Consider the following 20,162-nt stretch of genomic DNA (forward strand, 5'->3'; position numbering starts at 1 on the left):
ACTTGAGGGTGGTAGGCTCGCTTTCCTCAGTCTCCTTACGAAATGCAGACATTGATGCGCCTTCTTTATTATATGACTGCTGTTTACTGAGCAAGATAGATCCTCCGCAATGTGAACCCCTAGGAATTTTGTGCTCTTTACTCTTTCCACCATCTTGCCATTAACCATGAGAGGAGAATGACCTGGCTGTGTTTGTCCGAAGTTCATTATGATCTTCTTTGTTTTGCTGACATTAAGATGGAGGCTGTACTTGGCACATCAGCCACCAATCAGTGAGCTCACTTCCTCCCTGTAGTCTTTTTTTTCTCCTTTACTGATGAGGCCCACGACTGTAGTGTCATCCACAAACTTGAAGATGTGGTTGGTGATTAATCTAGTTTTACAGTTAACAGTAGTGGATTAAACACATAGCCTTGAGGTACTCCCATGTTGATTGTGATGCTTTTTGAAGAGTTACTGCCCACAGAGACCCTTTGGGGTCTTTCAATCAAAAAGCCCAGGATCCAGTTGCACATATGGGGGTTGATACCAAGATGAACAAGTTTTCCGATTAGCTGTTGTGGGGTGACAGTAATGAATGCTGAACTGAAGTCAATAAACAGCACTCTAACACAGCTGTCATTGTTCTCAAGGTGTGCCAATGACAGATGCAGTGCAACCGAAATGGCGATTGGCACGAGATGAGAACTGGAGTGGATCCATTGCTGCTGGAAGGCTTCCTGTCAGGTAGCTTTTGACTAAACTTTGAAAGCTTTTCATAATGGTAGACATAAGGGCTACTGATCTATAGGCACTGAGGCTTGACTGAGATGATTTCTTCGGCAGTGGAATATTTGTGTTTTTGAAGCATTTGGGTACCCTTGCTTGACCAAGTTAGTTGTTCAGAATATATATATATATATATATATATATATATATATATATATATATATCTATATAGAGTGCAGCTGGGACAAACTCTTCCCAGGAGGATATATACCGTACCCCTCTTTGAATGACAACAGAAGCTAAGCCAGCTGATAAAAAAAACTAGGGATACATATCCTAAGTAATTTACACCAAAATGTAGTACGACTGTGCCATGTGTGAACTTGTGCTGCAAAGATCTAAGTGTTTGCATGATGTGGCAAATTCTAGCACCTGAAAGGCAACTGACATGACCCCCTTATGGCACAACATGGTGAGTGGTGCATCAGAGTGTCCCACTATAGAATTACCTATGATTAGGATAATGGATTGGACGGGGGTTGCCTTATTGGCTTTTGAACAGAGGCAGTGTGACTTAGATGAATCTTTCATGATGGGTGTTGCTTGTGATGTGCATTTGTGAGTCTGCTGCTGGTGGTAAGCAAAAGTAGGTTACTTTTAATATTTTATTTATTTTACATTTGTTAACCGGGAAAATCCAGCTGGACTGGGTCCATTTTCAGTGGAGGCCCAGGGAGAAAAGCTCCGAACATATAAAACTAGTAACAGTTACAAAACATATTACATTAACAAGTAACAAATATAGCATGAAAGCAATAAAAAAGTTATACATACAGATTCTACTTTCAGTTAGAGTATAACAGTTAAGCTGAATTACTAAAATACTTGCTATGAGAAAACTAGTCAAAGAATTTACACGATAGGGCATGCTGAGATGGTCTAAGGTGGTTAGCTGACATAGTAAGGTGGTTAGTTGACATAGTAAGATAAGGTGCAAGATACGTCAATGCATATGGTTTGAAGTAGGTTCAGTTTTGGTTAGAGTAGTCTAGTTACAAGAAGGAGGTGAATTAAGTTATACATGGGCAGATCCAAGTTTCCAGAAGATGCGATTTTAGAAGTTTTTTGAATTGAGTAGCATTTGTGGCAGAGATAATAGGGGAGGGGAGGTTGTTCCAGGCCTTCGCTATGCTATACGAGTAGAGAGATTTTCCAGCAATGTTACTGGACCTTGTGGTACAGATGAGAGTTTTATTTGTAGAGCGAAGGGGGCGAGTAGTAGTGTAGTGTAGTGAGTGAGCAGGTGTTGTAGGGCAGGATTTTTTTCCAGACTGGTAAGGATATTGAATGTGGTAGTCAGCTGTTGATAGGCGAGTAGTTGGGGTAATTCAAGCCATTTAAGGTTTCTTAATGATGGGTTCTGAATGGGGAGTTATTGGCAAATTTTGTAATTTTATTGTAGCAGGATTCAATTTTGTCTAGATTGGTTTGTCTAATGTGGGTTAGTATTGGAGCTGCGTACGCGAGTGCAAACAGAAGGTGAGTTTGGGCTAAGGTGATTCTGGCTTCATCAGTGAGAAAGTTTTTGTGCCTTTGGATGAGATGGAGAAGGGGAGTTTGGGCTAAGGTGATTCTGGCTTCATCAGTGAGAACGTTTGTGTGCCTTTGGATGAGATGGAGAAGGTTAAGAGTAGATCTGGATTTGTTTGATGTAAATAGAAGTAATTTAATCTTATTGGGGTTAAGGATAAGTTCAGTCATCCAATTTTCAATAGACAAAGATTCTTGGGTCAGTTGCTGAAGGGTAGAGAGAGATGGGGCTGCGCAGATGAATGCTGCGTCATCAGCGTGCTGTACAAGTGAGGCTTGTTGTGTGGCAGTGTACAGGTTATTAGTGAATATAGAGAAAAGGAGTGTACCGATTATTGACCCTTGGTGGTACTCCTATAGAATTGGGAAGCAGAGAAGACAGTGCCTCTTGCCATTGGACAGACTGCTGTCTATCGGTGAGGTAGCTGTTAAACCAGGATATAGTAGGGGTAGCAAAGGATAGGGATGTGAGGGAGTCTATGAGTTTTGGGTGTGACACCATGTCAACTGTTTTGGACAGGTCCAGGAATGTAGCAGATACAAAATTGTTTTTTTCCTATGCTGATTAATTTGATTTGTGAGAGAGAAAAGTGCAGTAGTTGTAATGAGCGAAAGTCGTGTTGTGTGGGGGAAGAGAAGATTATGTGTGTTCAGATGTTGCATGACTTGAAAATGAATACATTTTGAGGAGCTTGGATAAGGGTGACAGTATGTCAATTCAGCAGTAGTTAGAGAAGTCATAGGAGTGGCTGCCTTTATGTAGTGGTACGATGTAGGATATTTTCCAAATTTGGGGGAGGTAGGCTTCCTGGATGGACTGGTTGATGAGGATTGCAAATGGATAAGCCAGTGGGTCAGCTGCCATTTTTAGAAAGGTAGCAGGTAGACCATCTGCAGCTAAAGTAGTAGGTTTAAAGTTTGAAAGGAGTTTTTTTTTATTTTAGTTGTTGGGACAGTTGAGAGAAAGAAGGGGTAAATTTGGTGTTGTAGTAGGGTTACTTGGTTGGTTCACATTTGAAGATGTAGGTGTGGGAATATTTTTGGATATCTGGGTGGACAAAGTCTGGATTGAGTATATGAAATGATGGTTAAATTGGGAAGCGATCTCATGCTTAGTGTGTGTAGAGGTGGGGGTAGAGTTTACTGTTTTACCTGGTTTTAAGAGGGAGTTGATGTAGTGCTAAAACTTTGGGGGGGGGGGTTAGAGTATTTGTTTAGAAGACTTAAAAAAAAGTTTTGTCTGTCTAGTTTGGTCTTTTGTTTGGCTACATTCCTAAGTTGTTTACAGTTTTGCATGGTCTGGTTGGAACGGTCTCTTTTCCATGTTTTTCAGGCCTTATCTTTAGATTTGAGTAGTGCTCTAGTATCCCTATGCAGCCATGAAGCGTAATTTGCTTTGGCTCTTATTTTCCTAATAGGAGCGACAGAGTTTAGAACATTGATAAACATACTGTTGAAATAGTCAACTGCTTTGTCTAGACCTAGGGTTAGTAGTGGAATCCAATTGCATTGTTTTAAGGTGTCATTTAGGTCCTTTTGGTTTATCTTATGAATATATCCCTGACCTGTCTGCAAATGATGGGGTTTGAGTTAATGATACGCTTCCTGAGAAGGAAAGTGGGGTGATGATCACTTAGTCCATGTGGAAGGCATCCTGTTTGGTAGTTTAGTCTGGGGTTGTTTACTAGTGTGCAATCAAGTATGGACTGTTTAAGGATTTACTAAACTTAGTCAGAAACTCACCAGAATAGACAAAAAATCCTATAAAGGTTGACCTGACTAGAAGAGTTAATGGAGCTGCAAATTAGCCAGTATTTAGGTCTCCTAGTAGGACAGTCTCTTGTGGTAAGTTATGGTTGAGCCAGTGAAGCATTTCTTCAATAGTGGAGGAGTGATTACCTGGAGGGATGTAACTACAAAGAATGTTAATGTTTTTTTTCCTTGTTTAGGGCCAGGACAGATCCTAAAATTTCAGCATTATGAAATATGGGTAGAGGGTTAAGAAGGGGTTTAAGGTTCACTCTATTTTTAAAGAGAATAGCGACACCACCTCCTTTTTTGTCAGATCTACCTAGTCGTAGAATACTGCAGCCTGGGGGAGGATCTCTTCATTAAGGGTGTTGGGTTTTAACCAGGTTTCGGTTATGGTGAGTATGTCAGGGGAGTGCTGACTAATGAAGGCATGCAGGTCAGCGAGTTTATTATAGATACTTCTGGCATTTTTGTTTATGATGAGCAAATCAGTAATGCAGAATGTGCTGGACTATGTGTGAAACACATATTAGAGATGTATGTGACGATTTACAGGTGTGAGGATGAGATATGTGGGTCTTGCTGGAGTATGGTATAATTCTAGCCAAGTAATGTAGAACAGATACTGTAGTTTATGAGAGTTTCCTTGTGGGTTGTAGTGTGAGTGATGTGATAATTTGTAGTTTGTAGATTTACGGAGGTGTTCATTAGTGCATTGTAAGTTAGGGCTGTGAGGTAAGCAAGGGTAGTGGGAGAAAAATAGCATTATGAGTAGTGATTGAACAGAAGTATGGTGTCCTGTTAGATTGTGGAGGGAGATGGGTGTGGTTGTAGGTTGTGGTCAGTAATTTAATTTGGAGGTGTGGTGTCAGGTAGCTAACTGGTTGGGGCTCGGGTCAGGTGACAGTGGGGTTTGATATGTAGAAGTGGGGGTAGGTGGGAAATGGGGGTAGGGGAGCGAAGAGAGCCAAACGGAGCGGGTTCAGCCCGACCACAGACTACAGCAGAGCCAGTGTATTTGTGTTGATCGGGGAGAACCATTCAGCAGGCTGATGAGGGTAAGTGAGACAGTATCCAATAGCCTAAGCACTATAACACACTTGCTTAGTTCCTTATTGCTGCCGCTAATAAATGACTAGGGGAGGTTCAAGTTTTCTGGTAATTAGTGCTACGGTTCCCGTGCAGGCAGTAACAATTACAAAGATTCCTTGTTAGGTATAATATTTGGAAATTAAATTACAAAGATTCCTTGTTAGGTATAATATTTGGAAATTAAAGTTATTAACCTTATGTTTGAGTGAGACTGTTATAGTAGTACAAGCACAGGTTTAGCCTCCGCACAGTTACTGCTGGTAGAAGCAGTCTTCAACTAGCCTCTGCATGTGTAGATCTATGTATTTAGTTGGAGGTGTGTGTGGTTTAGAGGTGTGTTGTGTGGTACTGCCAACTTGCTTGGTTTCTGTTGTGGCTTTGGGAAAGAGCTTTGTTTCCAATAACATTGTACAACTACTTCTCTCACATACTGTGCCTGCTGACTTAAGTAATAGGTCGTTGTCAGTAAACAGGATACTGCCTTAGTATGCCCACTTAAACCAGTTCAGCTACACAGGTGTAACTTCATCTGATCGTTTTTTACATGGTTAGGTGTAACTTTAGTGTAAAGAGGACTACTTTGTTGTTGTGTCTTTCAGCTTTTCCCAGTTAGGGGTCGCCACAGCGGAACTCTGGTCCGCTAATGATTGGTAGTTGATTTTTACATGCTGAGTTACCAGCCCTGACGCACAACCGTCAATGAAGGTACGCCCATTCAGGTTATACCCGATAAATCCATCATTCCAGGTGCTTATTAATGTGAGTTGAAAGGGGCTTTATATCTACAGGTTTGGAGTTAATTTACTGGAGGAGATGCTACTGGTCTAAAACAAATCACTCTAGGTCTACACAAGAACATCAATGTGCAACCTAGCAAGAATTAAAGCCTCTTTGCAAAACTACTAACTATTTAAAAGTTCAACATGACTCAAGGAGTAGGCTGAACAGAGAAACTTGGGGCTCTAAATGCCTGCGTATCTATAGTGCAGTCAGGCACACCATTGTGACATGAGCAGGGGCTCTAAATGCCTGTGTATCTATAGTGCAGTCAGGCACACCATTGTGACATGAGCAGTGTCACACTAAAATTGCCTTATTTACAACACACAAAATAGAGTACATCAATCAGTTGCAAGTAATGCCCACAACTAATCTCTGTAGCAAGTAATCCCACAAACAGCCTTGAAACCTTCCTTCAGCCACCGAGAAAAAAAAACAAGTAAACTAATTATAGCAAAGCCTCACAAATTTAGCAGTAAAAAAAAAAAAAAATCAGTGCAAGCAGTATTAGTACATTCACTATTAAACAATTATATCAAAGCTTTCCATGACTGAAGTCTATGAATTTGGACGCAACATGTACAGCCATCACCTCACTATTGCCTGGACTAGGCTACCACTAGAAATCAGGAGCCTTACAAATCCTAAACAATTTAAGACAGCCACCAAAGAGCACTTTTAAAAAGTCACTGGTCCTGCCACTGCACTCACCCTCCTTCAACATCCCCTACTTCTCATACCTTAATCTACCTTCTTCCCTTAACTCGCTCTTCTCACTAGCTCTCTCTAATCTTCCTTGACTACTCTTTCTACTGTCTTCTAAAATCTATTAAGCAAATTGCCTCAAAGAAACATTCTGTAACACTGCTGTTTAATGCTAATTTATAATGAAAATTGTATAATATGTTGGAGCTTTTCTCCCTGGGCCTCCTTGGAAAAAGGGCTCTTCAGCTCACTCGAAAAATCCCGGTCAACAAATGTAAAATAAATAAATAAATAAATGAAGCCTCTAAATTAATATGAGAAACTGAGAGGGAGCTTCAAAGTACTTGACAATGGCTGTATCACATATCTGCACTGGTTACCATGGTTGTATCACATATCTGCACTGGTTACCATGGTTAGCTTAAGTTTTTTTTTTTTGTCAATTGAATAGGGTAATTTAATGTCAGTGACCAACTGTTGTGACTGAATTTCTGAGACACACACGCACACAAAATTTGACACATGGATGATAACATAATACTACTTGGTTGAAAATGAACAAACAAACTAACTAAAGGTTTGGAAGAGAAGAAATTTGTCTTGTGGCATGCTTCCTAATTACTGCAGGGGCACGTGGGAACACTCACAATGAATCTGATTTTGAGTTTTTGCAAGCTGCCATAATGCCAATTAAACAATAACTGGTTAAAGTGTGTAATGGGTGATCCTGGGGTGGGGGATGCAGCCAAGTAGGAAATGCGAATCATCACTTGGCTGCAATGGAAGCTAAAGCATGTAGCAAGAATTTGAGATTGTCAGACGTGTTAACAGAAGAGGGAGGGGATTTACTGGACTCTAAAAACTAATATGGTACAATGGACATATTTTACTAGTTGTGAACATGTGTAGATTGGCTACAGAGATCTTATGATAAATCCAGGGTTATGCAGTGCAACTTATGACTGTGTGCAAGAAAGAGCAGATGGTGTGGCAATCATGGCAATAGAGGATGAAACTGGCTACTGCAGATCAAATGTTGCATGTGGATTATGACTACAACTTTCCAACAGAGACCACACTTTATGGATGCAATTAAGGAGTGCAAGAGATGCAAACTGAAATACAGGTTGAGGTTGTTTCCCGGCAGTGAAGGAGTCTTCTACAGAAGGAATGCCAACTTTTATTAATGCTAAGGAAGTGCTAGCTAAAATTAAGGTACTTGTCAATACATTCATTTTATATCATATAATGGAGACTAAATATATGGGATTTAAACACACTTTGTCATAGAGGAAGTGGTATAGAAGCAGATTCAAGTCTCAAGGGGAAGATGGAGATTTTTGCTCTGAAATGTATGAGGAGAGAGATGATATGATTTCATATCAGTGCTTGAGAACTATGGATAAAAACATATCTAAATATCTTTGTTAAAATATAAATCAGAAAACTGCTCATTACAAAAAGGTGACTTTGTAGGACAGATATGCAGGAAGATTTTCCTTATTCTTGTAGAAAAAAATGTACTGCGTTTTACACAATAAATGTAAAGCAATTAAAAGGAAGGGGCATATTATTTTTATTTATCCATTATAATAACTTTTCATTGTACTTGATAATGAAGACTGTAAACACTACAATGCATCAGCCGTATCACTCAATTACAGAAGAACATGAAAATTGGCTGCAAGGGAATGTTTCAGCTAGGGGCCACATATAAAACCATGCAGATTAAGGGTGCAGAATACTGCATCACGTTCATTTTTTTTTCTTTTGTTTGCAAAATAATACAGCTCCAGGAACATTAAAAGATACATTCTTACTGTACTGTATTATATGCTGACCACTGGATTTGATCACTGGGAAATTAAAAGTTAAGTCTCAACATTACTAGGAAGCTGTTATTTAATGAATGTACAGCAGTCATTGTAGTAAGTACTGACAAAGAATGGAAAAAATGGCATTCAGCATGAGCCATACATAAACTCAAAATGGGTGCATGTAGAAAATTAGAACTTGATTTCACACTAATATTAAAAACAATGTTTTTATACCATAAAATTTATTAACCTGCTATTCTACTTTAGTATGGCATGACATATTTATCCAAGAAGTCCGTGTGTCTGTAACTGGAAATGGATACATTTCTGCCATGCTGATTCCATTTTCATCTCAATGACAATTCGGCTGTTACAAAGGGACACAGCAATATTACTTACAACTCTGGGCCACAAATCTAGTGAACATATATAGGGGGGAGGGAATCAACACAACTAGAAAAAGTGCACATTAAACTAGGACAGAAACCACAGCTGTGTATCTTGTGAGTCACACAGAAATACAATTTCCCCCACCCTGTTGTTACAGTTTTAAACTCAGCTGTCTAGTTGCCCACCTCTCATGTTAATTCATCCACATATTTCATTCCTTCTCCTCTTTCACTGGCTGTTGTCGGTAAGCACAAAGTTATCATTTTGAGAAATCACTCCCCTTCAGCCATTTAAATTAGCCATCCTACTGTATTCCGTACAGGTAGAATACTAAACTACCCCCTTCCAATCAATCTTGCTCTTTTAAAATTAGTAGCTCTCTCCTTAGCTTGCTAAAGCTCGAGTTAACCCCCCCCCCCCGATATCTGCTTATTACACACTGCAACTCTTAGAATATTAAATCATGTTCCCCTCTTACCTTTAAGCTCTGCAACATTTAGTCCAATACCACCAATTATTGCAGAGCTCACATTCTGCCTCTCAGTAGTAATCTTAGAATTAGTGCTTCTGTTTTATTACTTTTGACAGAAAAGAGCCTGTGGCCTGCTTCTCATCTTGGGATTGGTGCTACTGTTTTGCTTCTGATGACAGAAGCAAAGGAGCATTGTATCCAAGCACTGTGAAGCATTGGGCATTAGCATAGTACACACTTATGAACCAATGCACCTAAAGTGAACATACTAGAATGAAGCGACTGAGAAGGATGGGTGAAATGTAAATGATACAGCTATATTCAAAGTGCCCCAAATTAGAGTAATTCTGAATGTTTATTGGGACCACAACTGATTTCACATATTTAGGAGGGAGATGATGGAATGACATTTGAAAATTTAGTTTATGGAAGGGAAGCAGGATGGGTGAAATGTAAATGATACAGCTATATTCAAAGTGCCCCAAATTAGAGTAATTCTGAATGTTTATTGGGACCACAACTGATTTCACATATTTAGGAGGGAGATGATGGAATGACATTTGAAAATTTAGTTTATGGAAGGGAAGCATGTCAGTGGAAACAGGGAAGTGTCCTCAGCATTATATTGTCAAAAGGCAATATGTTGGGCATAGCTGCCTATGCTGAAAGAGGGCTTTGTTTGTTTTATTACTATTTGCTCACAGAGTAAAAAGGGCTGGTCTACTGAGCCCTTTTCACCAGGACCTGAGCTCAAAGAGCAGAACATACATTAGTATCCAATCTCACATACAGAATGCGTAATTGGTTAAATTCAGTACAAAATGATACAACCAAAACAGAGAAAATCCAGTTAGAGTGCAGAGCTTACAGAAAGTCTACGAAACATCTGCTGTAAATATAAGGGACACAACATGATGGGGTTGCTGACAGAATAAAATATTCTAAAAACTGATACAAGTTGGTTAGCATAATGGTTACCTCATAGTCACAAAGGTACAGGGTTATTAGACTTTCATAAAAAGGAAATTGGCCAGCCTTAAAATCGGCATCCAAGGGTTGCTAGCCTAGTCCTCTATGAAGTTTCAATTAATGTGTGTACCACAGAACAAAGATATTAATGAAAAAACAAAAAATAGAAAAAAGTGCTCAGTTTTTATCATATTTGGTTAAGCTACATCCTTTTATTTCTGCACCACTGAGAAACACTGAAAAATGACACAAGGTAAATGTATGCATAAAAAGTATGAACCTATGTTCTGTATTAAGAGAGGAATGACCTGTTAAGGAGACATGATGCTTGTATTCAAAATGCACCAAAGCAAAGATGTGATATGACTGACTAATTCTGGCTGAAATGAGCTCTGCATCTGAAGTTACACTTAAATGCAGGCTCTGAGAACTGTACATCTTTTTCCTCTAGGTGTGGGGTGTCTCAAATCAAAGATTTGCTGTGGAAAAAATGAAACTCAAAATGTCTTCTTCCATTATATCTTGAAATCCCATGCTAGATCAATATATCAGAATCATTCTTACGTACTTCTTGTGTTAAATCACAAAACAGCCATTATACAGTCAGCAAAACAGATGTGATCTTGTATTACAGCTTTTCTTTCTCTCCTTCTTGAATCCATTTTAAACCCAATGATTCAAGATGGACATAAAAGGAACAAAATGTTTCCCCCCACTTGGATACAATGACAAAACTGCAAGACACCAGCATATTTTATATCCCCAGAAAACATTTTTTTTTTTTTTTTTTTTAATTTTACTTCAGTTACCATGATTTGTTATGTAGCCACGTTTTGGATAGTTAATTTCTAAACCACCAAGAAAAGCAATATAAAAATGACAAGGTTTTCTTTCCTTTAGCTATCAATCTGTAATCCTTCAACAATTGCAGATCCCCCTCCATCCAAGAATCCTCCCTGGGTGTCAGACTACTGCAAGAGACCTGCAGGAGGGTAGGATGATGAGTTACAGAGCAGCACTTTCACACAAGGCTTATAAAAAACACGTACAGCCTTCAGTTTGGACATGTGGAACTCTTTGCAATTTTTTTTTTAATTGGGTACAAATTTCTTCTTCGTTACACTATATGACTTGCACAGTAATAGTGCTACCTTTTTAATTCGTTACATTATAGCATATTGACAAATTTAACAAAACCAAAATTTGAGAACATGACAAAAGTACTTTTTTGGTGCTGTGCAGACACTCCGACTTTGCACAGTCAGTTAAAACATGGAATATTGGTTTTAATCTAAACTATGCATATAGACACATGCACAGTACTTTTGTAATGAAGCCACAATGCTGGCTTTTATGGCCAATACTGTATTCAAAAGTATGCAACCTTTCATTCTGATACTACAGATTTAAGCCTGTGCTAACACTATTCCTTTACTGTCATATGTCCACAACTAGGATCTGTAATTCTAAATTTATTAACCATCAACACAGAACCGTATACATCTGTCATCTCCCCAACACACATCTGCAGGTTGTGAAAGTCAGCAGCTTTGGTCTGTACACAGGTGAAGACAAGCGGTCACTTCAAATAACTACAGGAAAACCGAGAGCTGCTTAAGTTTCATACGGTGCTTCATTATGAAGGTGAATAAAAAAAAAAAAAAAAAAAAAAAAAAAAAGCAACACGCCACTGACCAAGATTAGATTTATTTACTAATAAATTTGTGTAGTGCTGCTGCTGTATAACTCTTCCTTGTAACTACCTCCTCTTTGGAAAAATGTTTTCACTTTAGTTACTTATAACCCAGAATATGTAGGCTGGTCCTTTCTGAAACAAGGTGAGTTCTGAACAGGGTAAAATGATATAGGACCTTACTGAAATGGGGCAGGGAAATAGGTGAAAGCTTTCCAAGGGCTAAACATACAAGTGACATTACAAGGAGAACAATATATCTGGGAAAGGTTAACAATGTTGGGGGCTACAGGATTCCTCTAAGTACCCTTCTCCTGTGCCTCACACATTTAGTGTGGCAGATGATCCCATACACACTAAAGATGAGAATTTGCAAAGGAAATTTGTTTTCTACAACAGTACTTTTAGATGAAGCCATGATGAATCTAAATGTGACAAACTACTCAGAGAAGGAAAAAAATGGGGTTCTAAACAGTAAAGTTAACTTGACAGACGACCACTCTGAAAAAGCAAAGCAAGAAAAAAAAATTCAAATATAAAGTACCAAACAAAGTCAAAAAGCAGGCTGGAACCGATCATATGCACTGTTCTGGAAAGGCAAAACATTTGGGGTATGGAAGAGGCCAGCTCAGCAAAGGAATCAAACTAGGCAAAATTGTGTATTCAGCAGTCCTAATGCTATCAGTCCTACCATGCAATCCAACAGTTTGACCTCAGACATTGCTCATACACCTGTCACACAAATTACAGCAATTCCAAACTTTGTGCTACCCTGCAAGTACATTTTAAAAAATTAATGCATTTAAGGCATTTATCACTTGCCACATACACATTAGAGTCCAGACTATAAGATCCAGAAGAAAATCCGCCCTACAAATATGCAGTAAAGGCACTTATCTGACACACATTAAACAGAACAGACATGCAACACAGAAGAGTTTTAACTCAGTAAATGGTCTCTAGAACTGATCTGACTGTCATGCTACAGTTTCTTTTCCAATATAAATACTGAAGAAACTTACAGCTGGTAGCATTTTGGTGAATCCCGACTATGAATAGAATATCCTTCACTTAGCCGTGTGTCCGAAGCAACAAGGGCAAAGTCTTCCCCAGCAAGTGCCAAAACTGTTCTGTATTTAAACGAGAAAAAGAATAAAAAGCAGACTGAACATGACTGAAATGCTGTATTTTTTTTTTTTGTTTTTTTACTTGCTATCTAAACTTGCTATCTGGTAGGCACAACAGCAGTTTTACTTCAGCAAGCCAGATAAAAATATTTAGTCAAGTAATTTATACTCATACAAGTGGAGAATGAAGCTGCAGTTCCAACACTTCAGGATGAACATTTGCTACCTTTTGCCATAACATTTAGTATTTTTCTACCACTTCAAATATGAAACACAATAAATATTATTCATTTTCCTTACTAAACATAACACTTTTGGATATTATTCAAGTATTACTGGTATATCACCACCAGCTATACCCAAGAGAATTCAAATATGAAGTAGGCACAATAATGATATCTTTATAACCTTCGTATTGTGTGTTTGAGACATAGATGCCAAGAAATTCACCTCAAGCACAAAGCAGAAACTGTGGGAGTAACAGAAACATGGAAAAGAAGAGCAAATCCTCACATTGTCATACACACAGGAACTAAATATGGGGGTATAAAGAATGGCATCAAAAGGAGAAAAACAGAACTTGCAGAGAGAAAAACAGAACTTGCAGAAACATATGGATGGCAAAAAGCTCTCAGTTACTTGAAGAGAACAGAAGATCAGGATTAAATAATACAAGCGGCTTACAACTGAAGTAGGCAACCACTGACAGTGTCAGAGACGCTTGAGCACACTGTGCCTGGCACTCCACAGGTGACCAGGAGACAGGAGCATCTCATCAGTGACATTATCAACATTTTATTGAAAACTTGGAGACACCTGCCAGAAATCCCAAATGCAATTACTGGCAAATGCACACAATACATTTAAATTGTGTGTGTACATCCCAAGTATCAAAACCATTTCCCAAGACAGCACAGTAATTTACCTGCCTGATACTTATTTATTGTGCATGATTAGTCACAAGCCATGCTTTTTGACAATTTGTTTTAAAAAAAAGTTGCCTACCCTTGGCTTAACACTGCACTGCATAGAACAAAGCTTTGCCACAACAGAAAGCCGAACACTGTTATGAGACTTGAGAGATGTATATGTCGGGACAGGATATAGCCAAGTTTACCTAGTAAAACTGCGGTGGTGGTGCTGCGGTAGCGTTGTCACCTCACAGTAAGACGTTGTCCTGTTCGATTCTCAGCTGAAGCGTCTTCTGTGTGGAGACATGCATGAATGGGCGTACCTTTGTTGAAAGTTATGCATCAGGGCTGGCAACTTGGCACGTAAAAATCTACTGCCAATCATTAGCGGACTGGAGTTCCACTGTGGCGACCCCTAACCGGGAACAACCGAAAGACGCAATGTCTAATGAGGAGGGAGAGAAGTACATTAGATCAAAAGTAGAATGTCTTACTTAGCTGGGATAAAGACAATATGAAAATGGCAGAGAAAATTTTGGGGAAGGGCACAAAACCAAAAGAAGTCAAAAGATACACAGCAGTTACTTTCCCCAGTGCAAGTTTGGGCATGCGCAAACTATAGGTGATGCCAGAAGAGGAAGCAGTAGATAGTGCAACTACTAGTGGCTGAGTAACCACTGGTCAGTGTTAGACCTCGCTACTCACAATGTGGAAGAGTTGCCACACTATGAGAGATGTCCATCATAAGAAATCATTACTGGTGTGACTGCTGTTACAGCATCAGCAATGATCACTTTATTCCCCATTTAACATTTTCTTTTCTACATGTCTGTGCAAACAAAGTTAGCATATACAAGTTTTTTTTTTTCAGGGGACTGGCACCTATAGAGGGGGTTGCAAGAGGCAGACCCCCCCCCCCAGAAAAACTCATGAAGTTAGGACGTGTTTTTCCAGATGTTACTCAAGAAATCACGGTAAACATTTGCAGACATAATGTAAATATAGATGACAAGCGAAGAAGAGCGATAGGTCAGACCAAAGTACAGGAAAGACAGTGAAGGTAAGATAAAAATAGTAGCTGTATCTACCGAAGAGGAGACTGCTCGCTTAGTAGGTGAGATGGAAGGAAAACACAGAGGTCTCTCTCTTAAAATATTCGATTGTTTTAAATCAATTTATAGCACCCGCATGTAAAAATACAATACTGCACACCCAACATGTAACATATACAAACGTTTAACCAGGAAGCATTCCTGTCCAAGAGTGGTTGCAACAATTCCAACTCCTCCTGACTTCCCCTCCCCCAAACAAAAAACAGTTACTTTCATTGGTAACCAACACCCATCATTCACATTAAGTATAAACATTACCCAGCAGCACTACCACAGACCACATCACAAACTCAAAACTTCTAGGAGTCACAACAGATGAAAAACTAAATCATCAAAAGACTAACTGCATGCTTTATCTTTTATATATAGTGTTAAACCACTTTTAGCATTCCACAGCAGAACAGCTATTAGAAATTTCCTCCTACTACCTAGTCTCCTATCCATTTCCACAGAGTCTATATTATCACATTAAAATATATTTCCGAACACCTCTCTATCGACACCAATTTGTCGAAACTCACTTTTGCGAAGGGCTGAATTTTTCCCATGGTAAGGAAGTAGCTGGCCAACTCCACAACTTTGCCTTTTTCCCCACTGCATTGCAATCTGGGAGTTGGTATATATAGATGGGGTGTGTGGGGGCAAAGCCCCCCCCTACACTTGGGTGGGTTGGTTGAGTGCTGTATGTGCTCCATTGTGCTATGGGGCAAATTTTTTATTGCCCTGGGGAAAATTCCACGATTTGTGAAAGTGAATTTCGATGGTTTCGTGTTGATGAAGGTGTTCAATGGAAATGTCTTTCAATGAAATAATACAGACCCATTTCCACCATATTCAACCACCACCAAACTGGCCAACTAGCCAAACTTGAGAGCAGAAACAGAACACAACTGCCAAATATGAAACGAAATCCGCTGTTTGAACCCACTAGTTCCTATCACTCAATCATTCCCTATGACTTGAATTCCTAAATTACCTCCAATAAGGTCAGATTAAAAAAAAAAAAAATCATATGCATGACTACGTGTGTGTGTATGTGTATGTATGTATATCTATATATATATATCTATATATACACACACACACACATATATATACATACTATGCAAAAAACGCTAGGTGCACGGAGCGTACTGAAAGTGCACGGAATCCATTGTATACACCCAAAAAAGAACAATGCAGCACTTTCCCAACAAATGTGTACCACAAATATATCCAAACAGTCATTGTGGAAGAAGTTTATTCAGGCAAAGCCTGCTCAAACACACACCGGTGGCCGGTTTTGCTTACAGCGTCATCAGTGTGCAATTTCTTCTAACCAAAGCCCGGATTTAAATAACTAAAGTGCAGCCTTCCAATGTGCTTATTTAAAGTGACATACACCCATATACACAGGATAAACATTCAAATACAAACTTTAAACTCTAGGTAACTAACCTATGAACATAAACACTAATATATTATCATGGAAAAACAAAATAATACTACTGTTACTATCGAACTTAAAGATTCAGATCGAAAAATCCCCCTCCATAATCAATAAGGATAGAAATGGCAAAGAAACATGAATACATAATGCACAAAAAAAATATATTATATATACACCCATATGTATACACACACATATATATATATATATATATATATATATATATATTACACACATATGTATATATATTTTCTTGTTACATACATATAGGAAAATATATATCTCCATCAATATATATATATATATATATATATATATATATATATATATATATACATATACATATACACACACACACACACACACACACACACACACACGTAAAAGTAAATCTCTCAAGATACTTTGCCAACAAATTCCCTCAACTGGTAACCTCCCTTCAATGGTATACCACTTCATGAAACCCAAGATCCAAAACCCAATACTTACAATCCTCACAACAGAGATAGCAAAGCCCTCTTCATTTGGCTGAACTCGAACTACATACCAGCGTCATTAAAACAACCTCAAGCCATTCAAGCTTCAAAACACAGCTAAAATACTACCTCCTATCAGGCAACAACCTGCTACTGTAAGCAAGCACATTTCAGACTTAAATGATTACTTTGGTATATTACCTCTTAAGTGATGACTCAATACCACTGATAGTATTGCACTGATACTGTGACAATAAAAACACTGTGCAACTATTACTTCTAAAAAAAACAAATATACGTGTGTGTGCAATCCCTAACTGTACAATGTATATTTGTTGGTTAAGTTTCTCTGTTTTCTCAAAAGATCTATGCTAATTTTACTTCAACGTTATTAATACTGTGCATTGCAACTGTGGAGCCTTTCTCTCCGAACCTCTGTGGAAAATGGGCATTAAACCCATCAGACTTTCCCAGTTAAAGAAATCAATAAACAAATAATTCCCATTAACCAGTTCACATCATGAAGTGCAAGAATTCAAAAAAAGCCTTGCTGAAACTAAAACAACTTCATATTCTGGATCAACCAAATGTGACGGTAATACTTTGTAGATCACAAATCATTAGATGAAATAAAACAAAAGGATGGGGTTGCACTATTGCCACTTATGACATCCTATCAGGAGCAGTCACTGACCTTTTTCCATTTTTGTTTACAAAGAATAGTGGTGCTGAGACAATTGCAAGCACAACCCATCTTGTGTTTTAACTCAACCATTAAATATATTAATACATTTTTGCTGACCTGGAGGAATCTTCCAGTCTGACAATAAATAAAATTTTACTGTAGATATGCGCAGCAGGTGGACATGCTCAAATGAAAAAAAAGAGAGAGAGAGTGGAAGGCTCTGTGGGGGGGGGGGTATGTTACTACGGATGGAACAACTTCATACAGATCTACCATTAACAACAAGATCAAATGTTGTGCTTACTAAGATTTCCATCTTTTTTAAGTTTTAAAGCAATGTCACAAACTAACTACCCTTGTGGCTATAGTTATTGGACCAAGACCAAATCACTTCTTTAGTAAAAGGAGGGAGAAGAATTTGATGTTTTTTTTCTGGCACTGGGAAGGATGCATCATTAACATCAAACTGTGCAAGAGCACTATCAATCAATGCACACTATCAAAAATGGACGATGTGGACTGTTTGGACTAAAGGTGAAATGCCTTGTTCAAATAGGTTTAAACAGGCTGCTGAAGCATGTGGAAAAATGCAGAGAGCACAAAGGAAAGGAATAGGACAGTGTAAGTAAGCACTTTTCTCATAGATGTGTCAGTGGATATCAAATCACTACATACGAAATGCTAGCAGACCTTATAAAGAAGCAAGCATTCAGTACTTTGTCCAACAACAAGAAAATCTGTTTAGCAGATTAGGGAAATTGGGAAAAAACTGATCTCCATCTAGCCTGCATGGCATAACTGCATAAGGTGGCAGTACCTAGTATCACACATGGTGATAAGGAAACCCACTAGGAGACTGTGAAACTTCACAACGGGCTGTACTGCTGTGAAGGGAAAACACTGGCTGAAGCACACAAATTTCCAGGGAAACCACGACAGATGCAAGGTCACAACGATCCACCGTGACAGAATTGGGGAGCAAAAGCCACAAAAGAGGGCAAAAAAAAGGCAACACAGTAATGGGAAGATGTTTGAAAGATTATCACAACTGCCTGGACTCTTACCCTGGTAGAGACACCTCTGCCAATAGAAATGTATGATATACACCAATTGTTAAGCCTACAATTGTTACAGAAAAATGTTACTTGCCTGGGCAGCCTACACTCTACACCAGTTAGCACAGTGGGAGGAGCACCTTTACAGTTACCACTCAAGCAAATAGCAACTTCTGATGACAGCTCAACAGACCATTTAATAAGCAATGACTCTGATATTATAGTTCCCTACCTATATGCGATTATTAAACGCATCAAAGCTTAGATGCAATCACATTGGAAAGGTAGCAATGTACAAACAAGAAATGCTACAACTACTTAAGTCAAGACAAACACGCCAAAGTACAGAATTAGTCACCTGAAGGAGGCAGCCCATTGGTAAAGGAATGTCTCTGTGTATGACAAGTGGTGCCAGGCTACTGACCTTTTGGGGGTCACCTAAGCAGGTAGACCATGGACAGAGGAATGCCTCTGTGCATGACAAATGACGCTAAGGGTATGAGTCAGCATGTGACACCAAATGTTCACCCTCAAACTTCTGTGTGTACTTAATATTCAACTGCAAGCATTTCAGATTAAACAGCACAAAAGAAACTGACCGTCAAATAGAAACATTTGTTTCATTCACATAACTACCATGTGATACTCTACATGTATTCCCAACACAAAATCAATTATCTCCACTGAAAAACTAAACATACGGTGAAAGACATGACAGAAACCGAAACAAAAGAACCATGTCAACCACCAGTCACCCACTTTCTGCAATGTAAACAGCAGTTCTGTATTCTGTTTTCATGGATCTGGTGTTATTTAACAGTATATTTTATAACCACCTTAATCCCCCATTAAAAAGGGGGGTTAAAAAACACCATACAATAACTTCAGAGAATGCACTATATTGTATTTTTACCCTCCATTGAAAGTGTACGGTGAAAATCTCTGCTCTAACGGCCCGCTGTAATGAAGCTTCTCTATTCTCCTGTTCTCTTGGAAGCCAGGATTTAGCAGCATTTCGTTTAACTGGTTAACCACTACACAGCTTATCTTGGAACTTGTAACTCTTTCACTGTGCTGTCTCACACTGGTATGGCGGCCCGGAAACAGGAACTATTCCAAAGACCATAGAGATTTGTTTTGCTACAAGTTGTACAGTGCCAACTAGTTTGCGGAGGACTTTAATACACAATGAGCAGTAAGTATGACTGAAGAATTCATAATAATGTTTGTAAACCCCGTTATCAGATCTCATTTTAACGGTGACTTTTTACTTCTTCCTCTCACACGGGATTTCTTTTACCTATTTCTTGTTGCAGCACGGGTGGTTATATGCATAATTATGTGTTTTTTTACAAGTATACCACTGCAAACAAAAGATATTTGTTAATACATTTTCTTT

The 20,162-nt window shown here is 38.7% G+C and overlaps 1 protein-coding gene across 1 annotated transcript in view; it reads right to left on the reverse strand.

Annotated features, from left to right (window-relative positions):
• Positions 1-19,869, reverse strand: part of PSMB1 (proteasome 20S subunit beta 1) — a 212,799-nt gene extending 192,930 nt beyond the window's left edge. Inside the window, exons 1-2 of the mRNA XM_044068016.1 lie at positions 19,677-19,869; positions 12,991-13,098 (exon numbers count right to left, since the gene is read on the reverse strand). Of these exons, the coding sequence (XP_043923951.1) occupies positions 12,991-13,098; positions 19,677-19,777 (209 nt within the window). The 5' untranslated portion in view covers positions 19,778-19,869. The remainder of the gene's footprint in view (positions 1-12,990; positions 13,099-19,676) is intronic.
• Positions 19,870-20,162: the final 293 nt, after the last annotated feature.

This window comes from Protopterus annectens, chromosome 1.part0, assembly GCF_019279795.1.
Source record: "Protopterus annectens isolate FY-2018-M chromosome 1.part0, PAN1.0, whole genome shotgun sequence".
Classification (NCBI taxonomy): Eukaryota; Metazoa; Chordata; order Ceratodontiformes; family Protopteridae; genus Protopterus; species Protopterus annectens.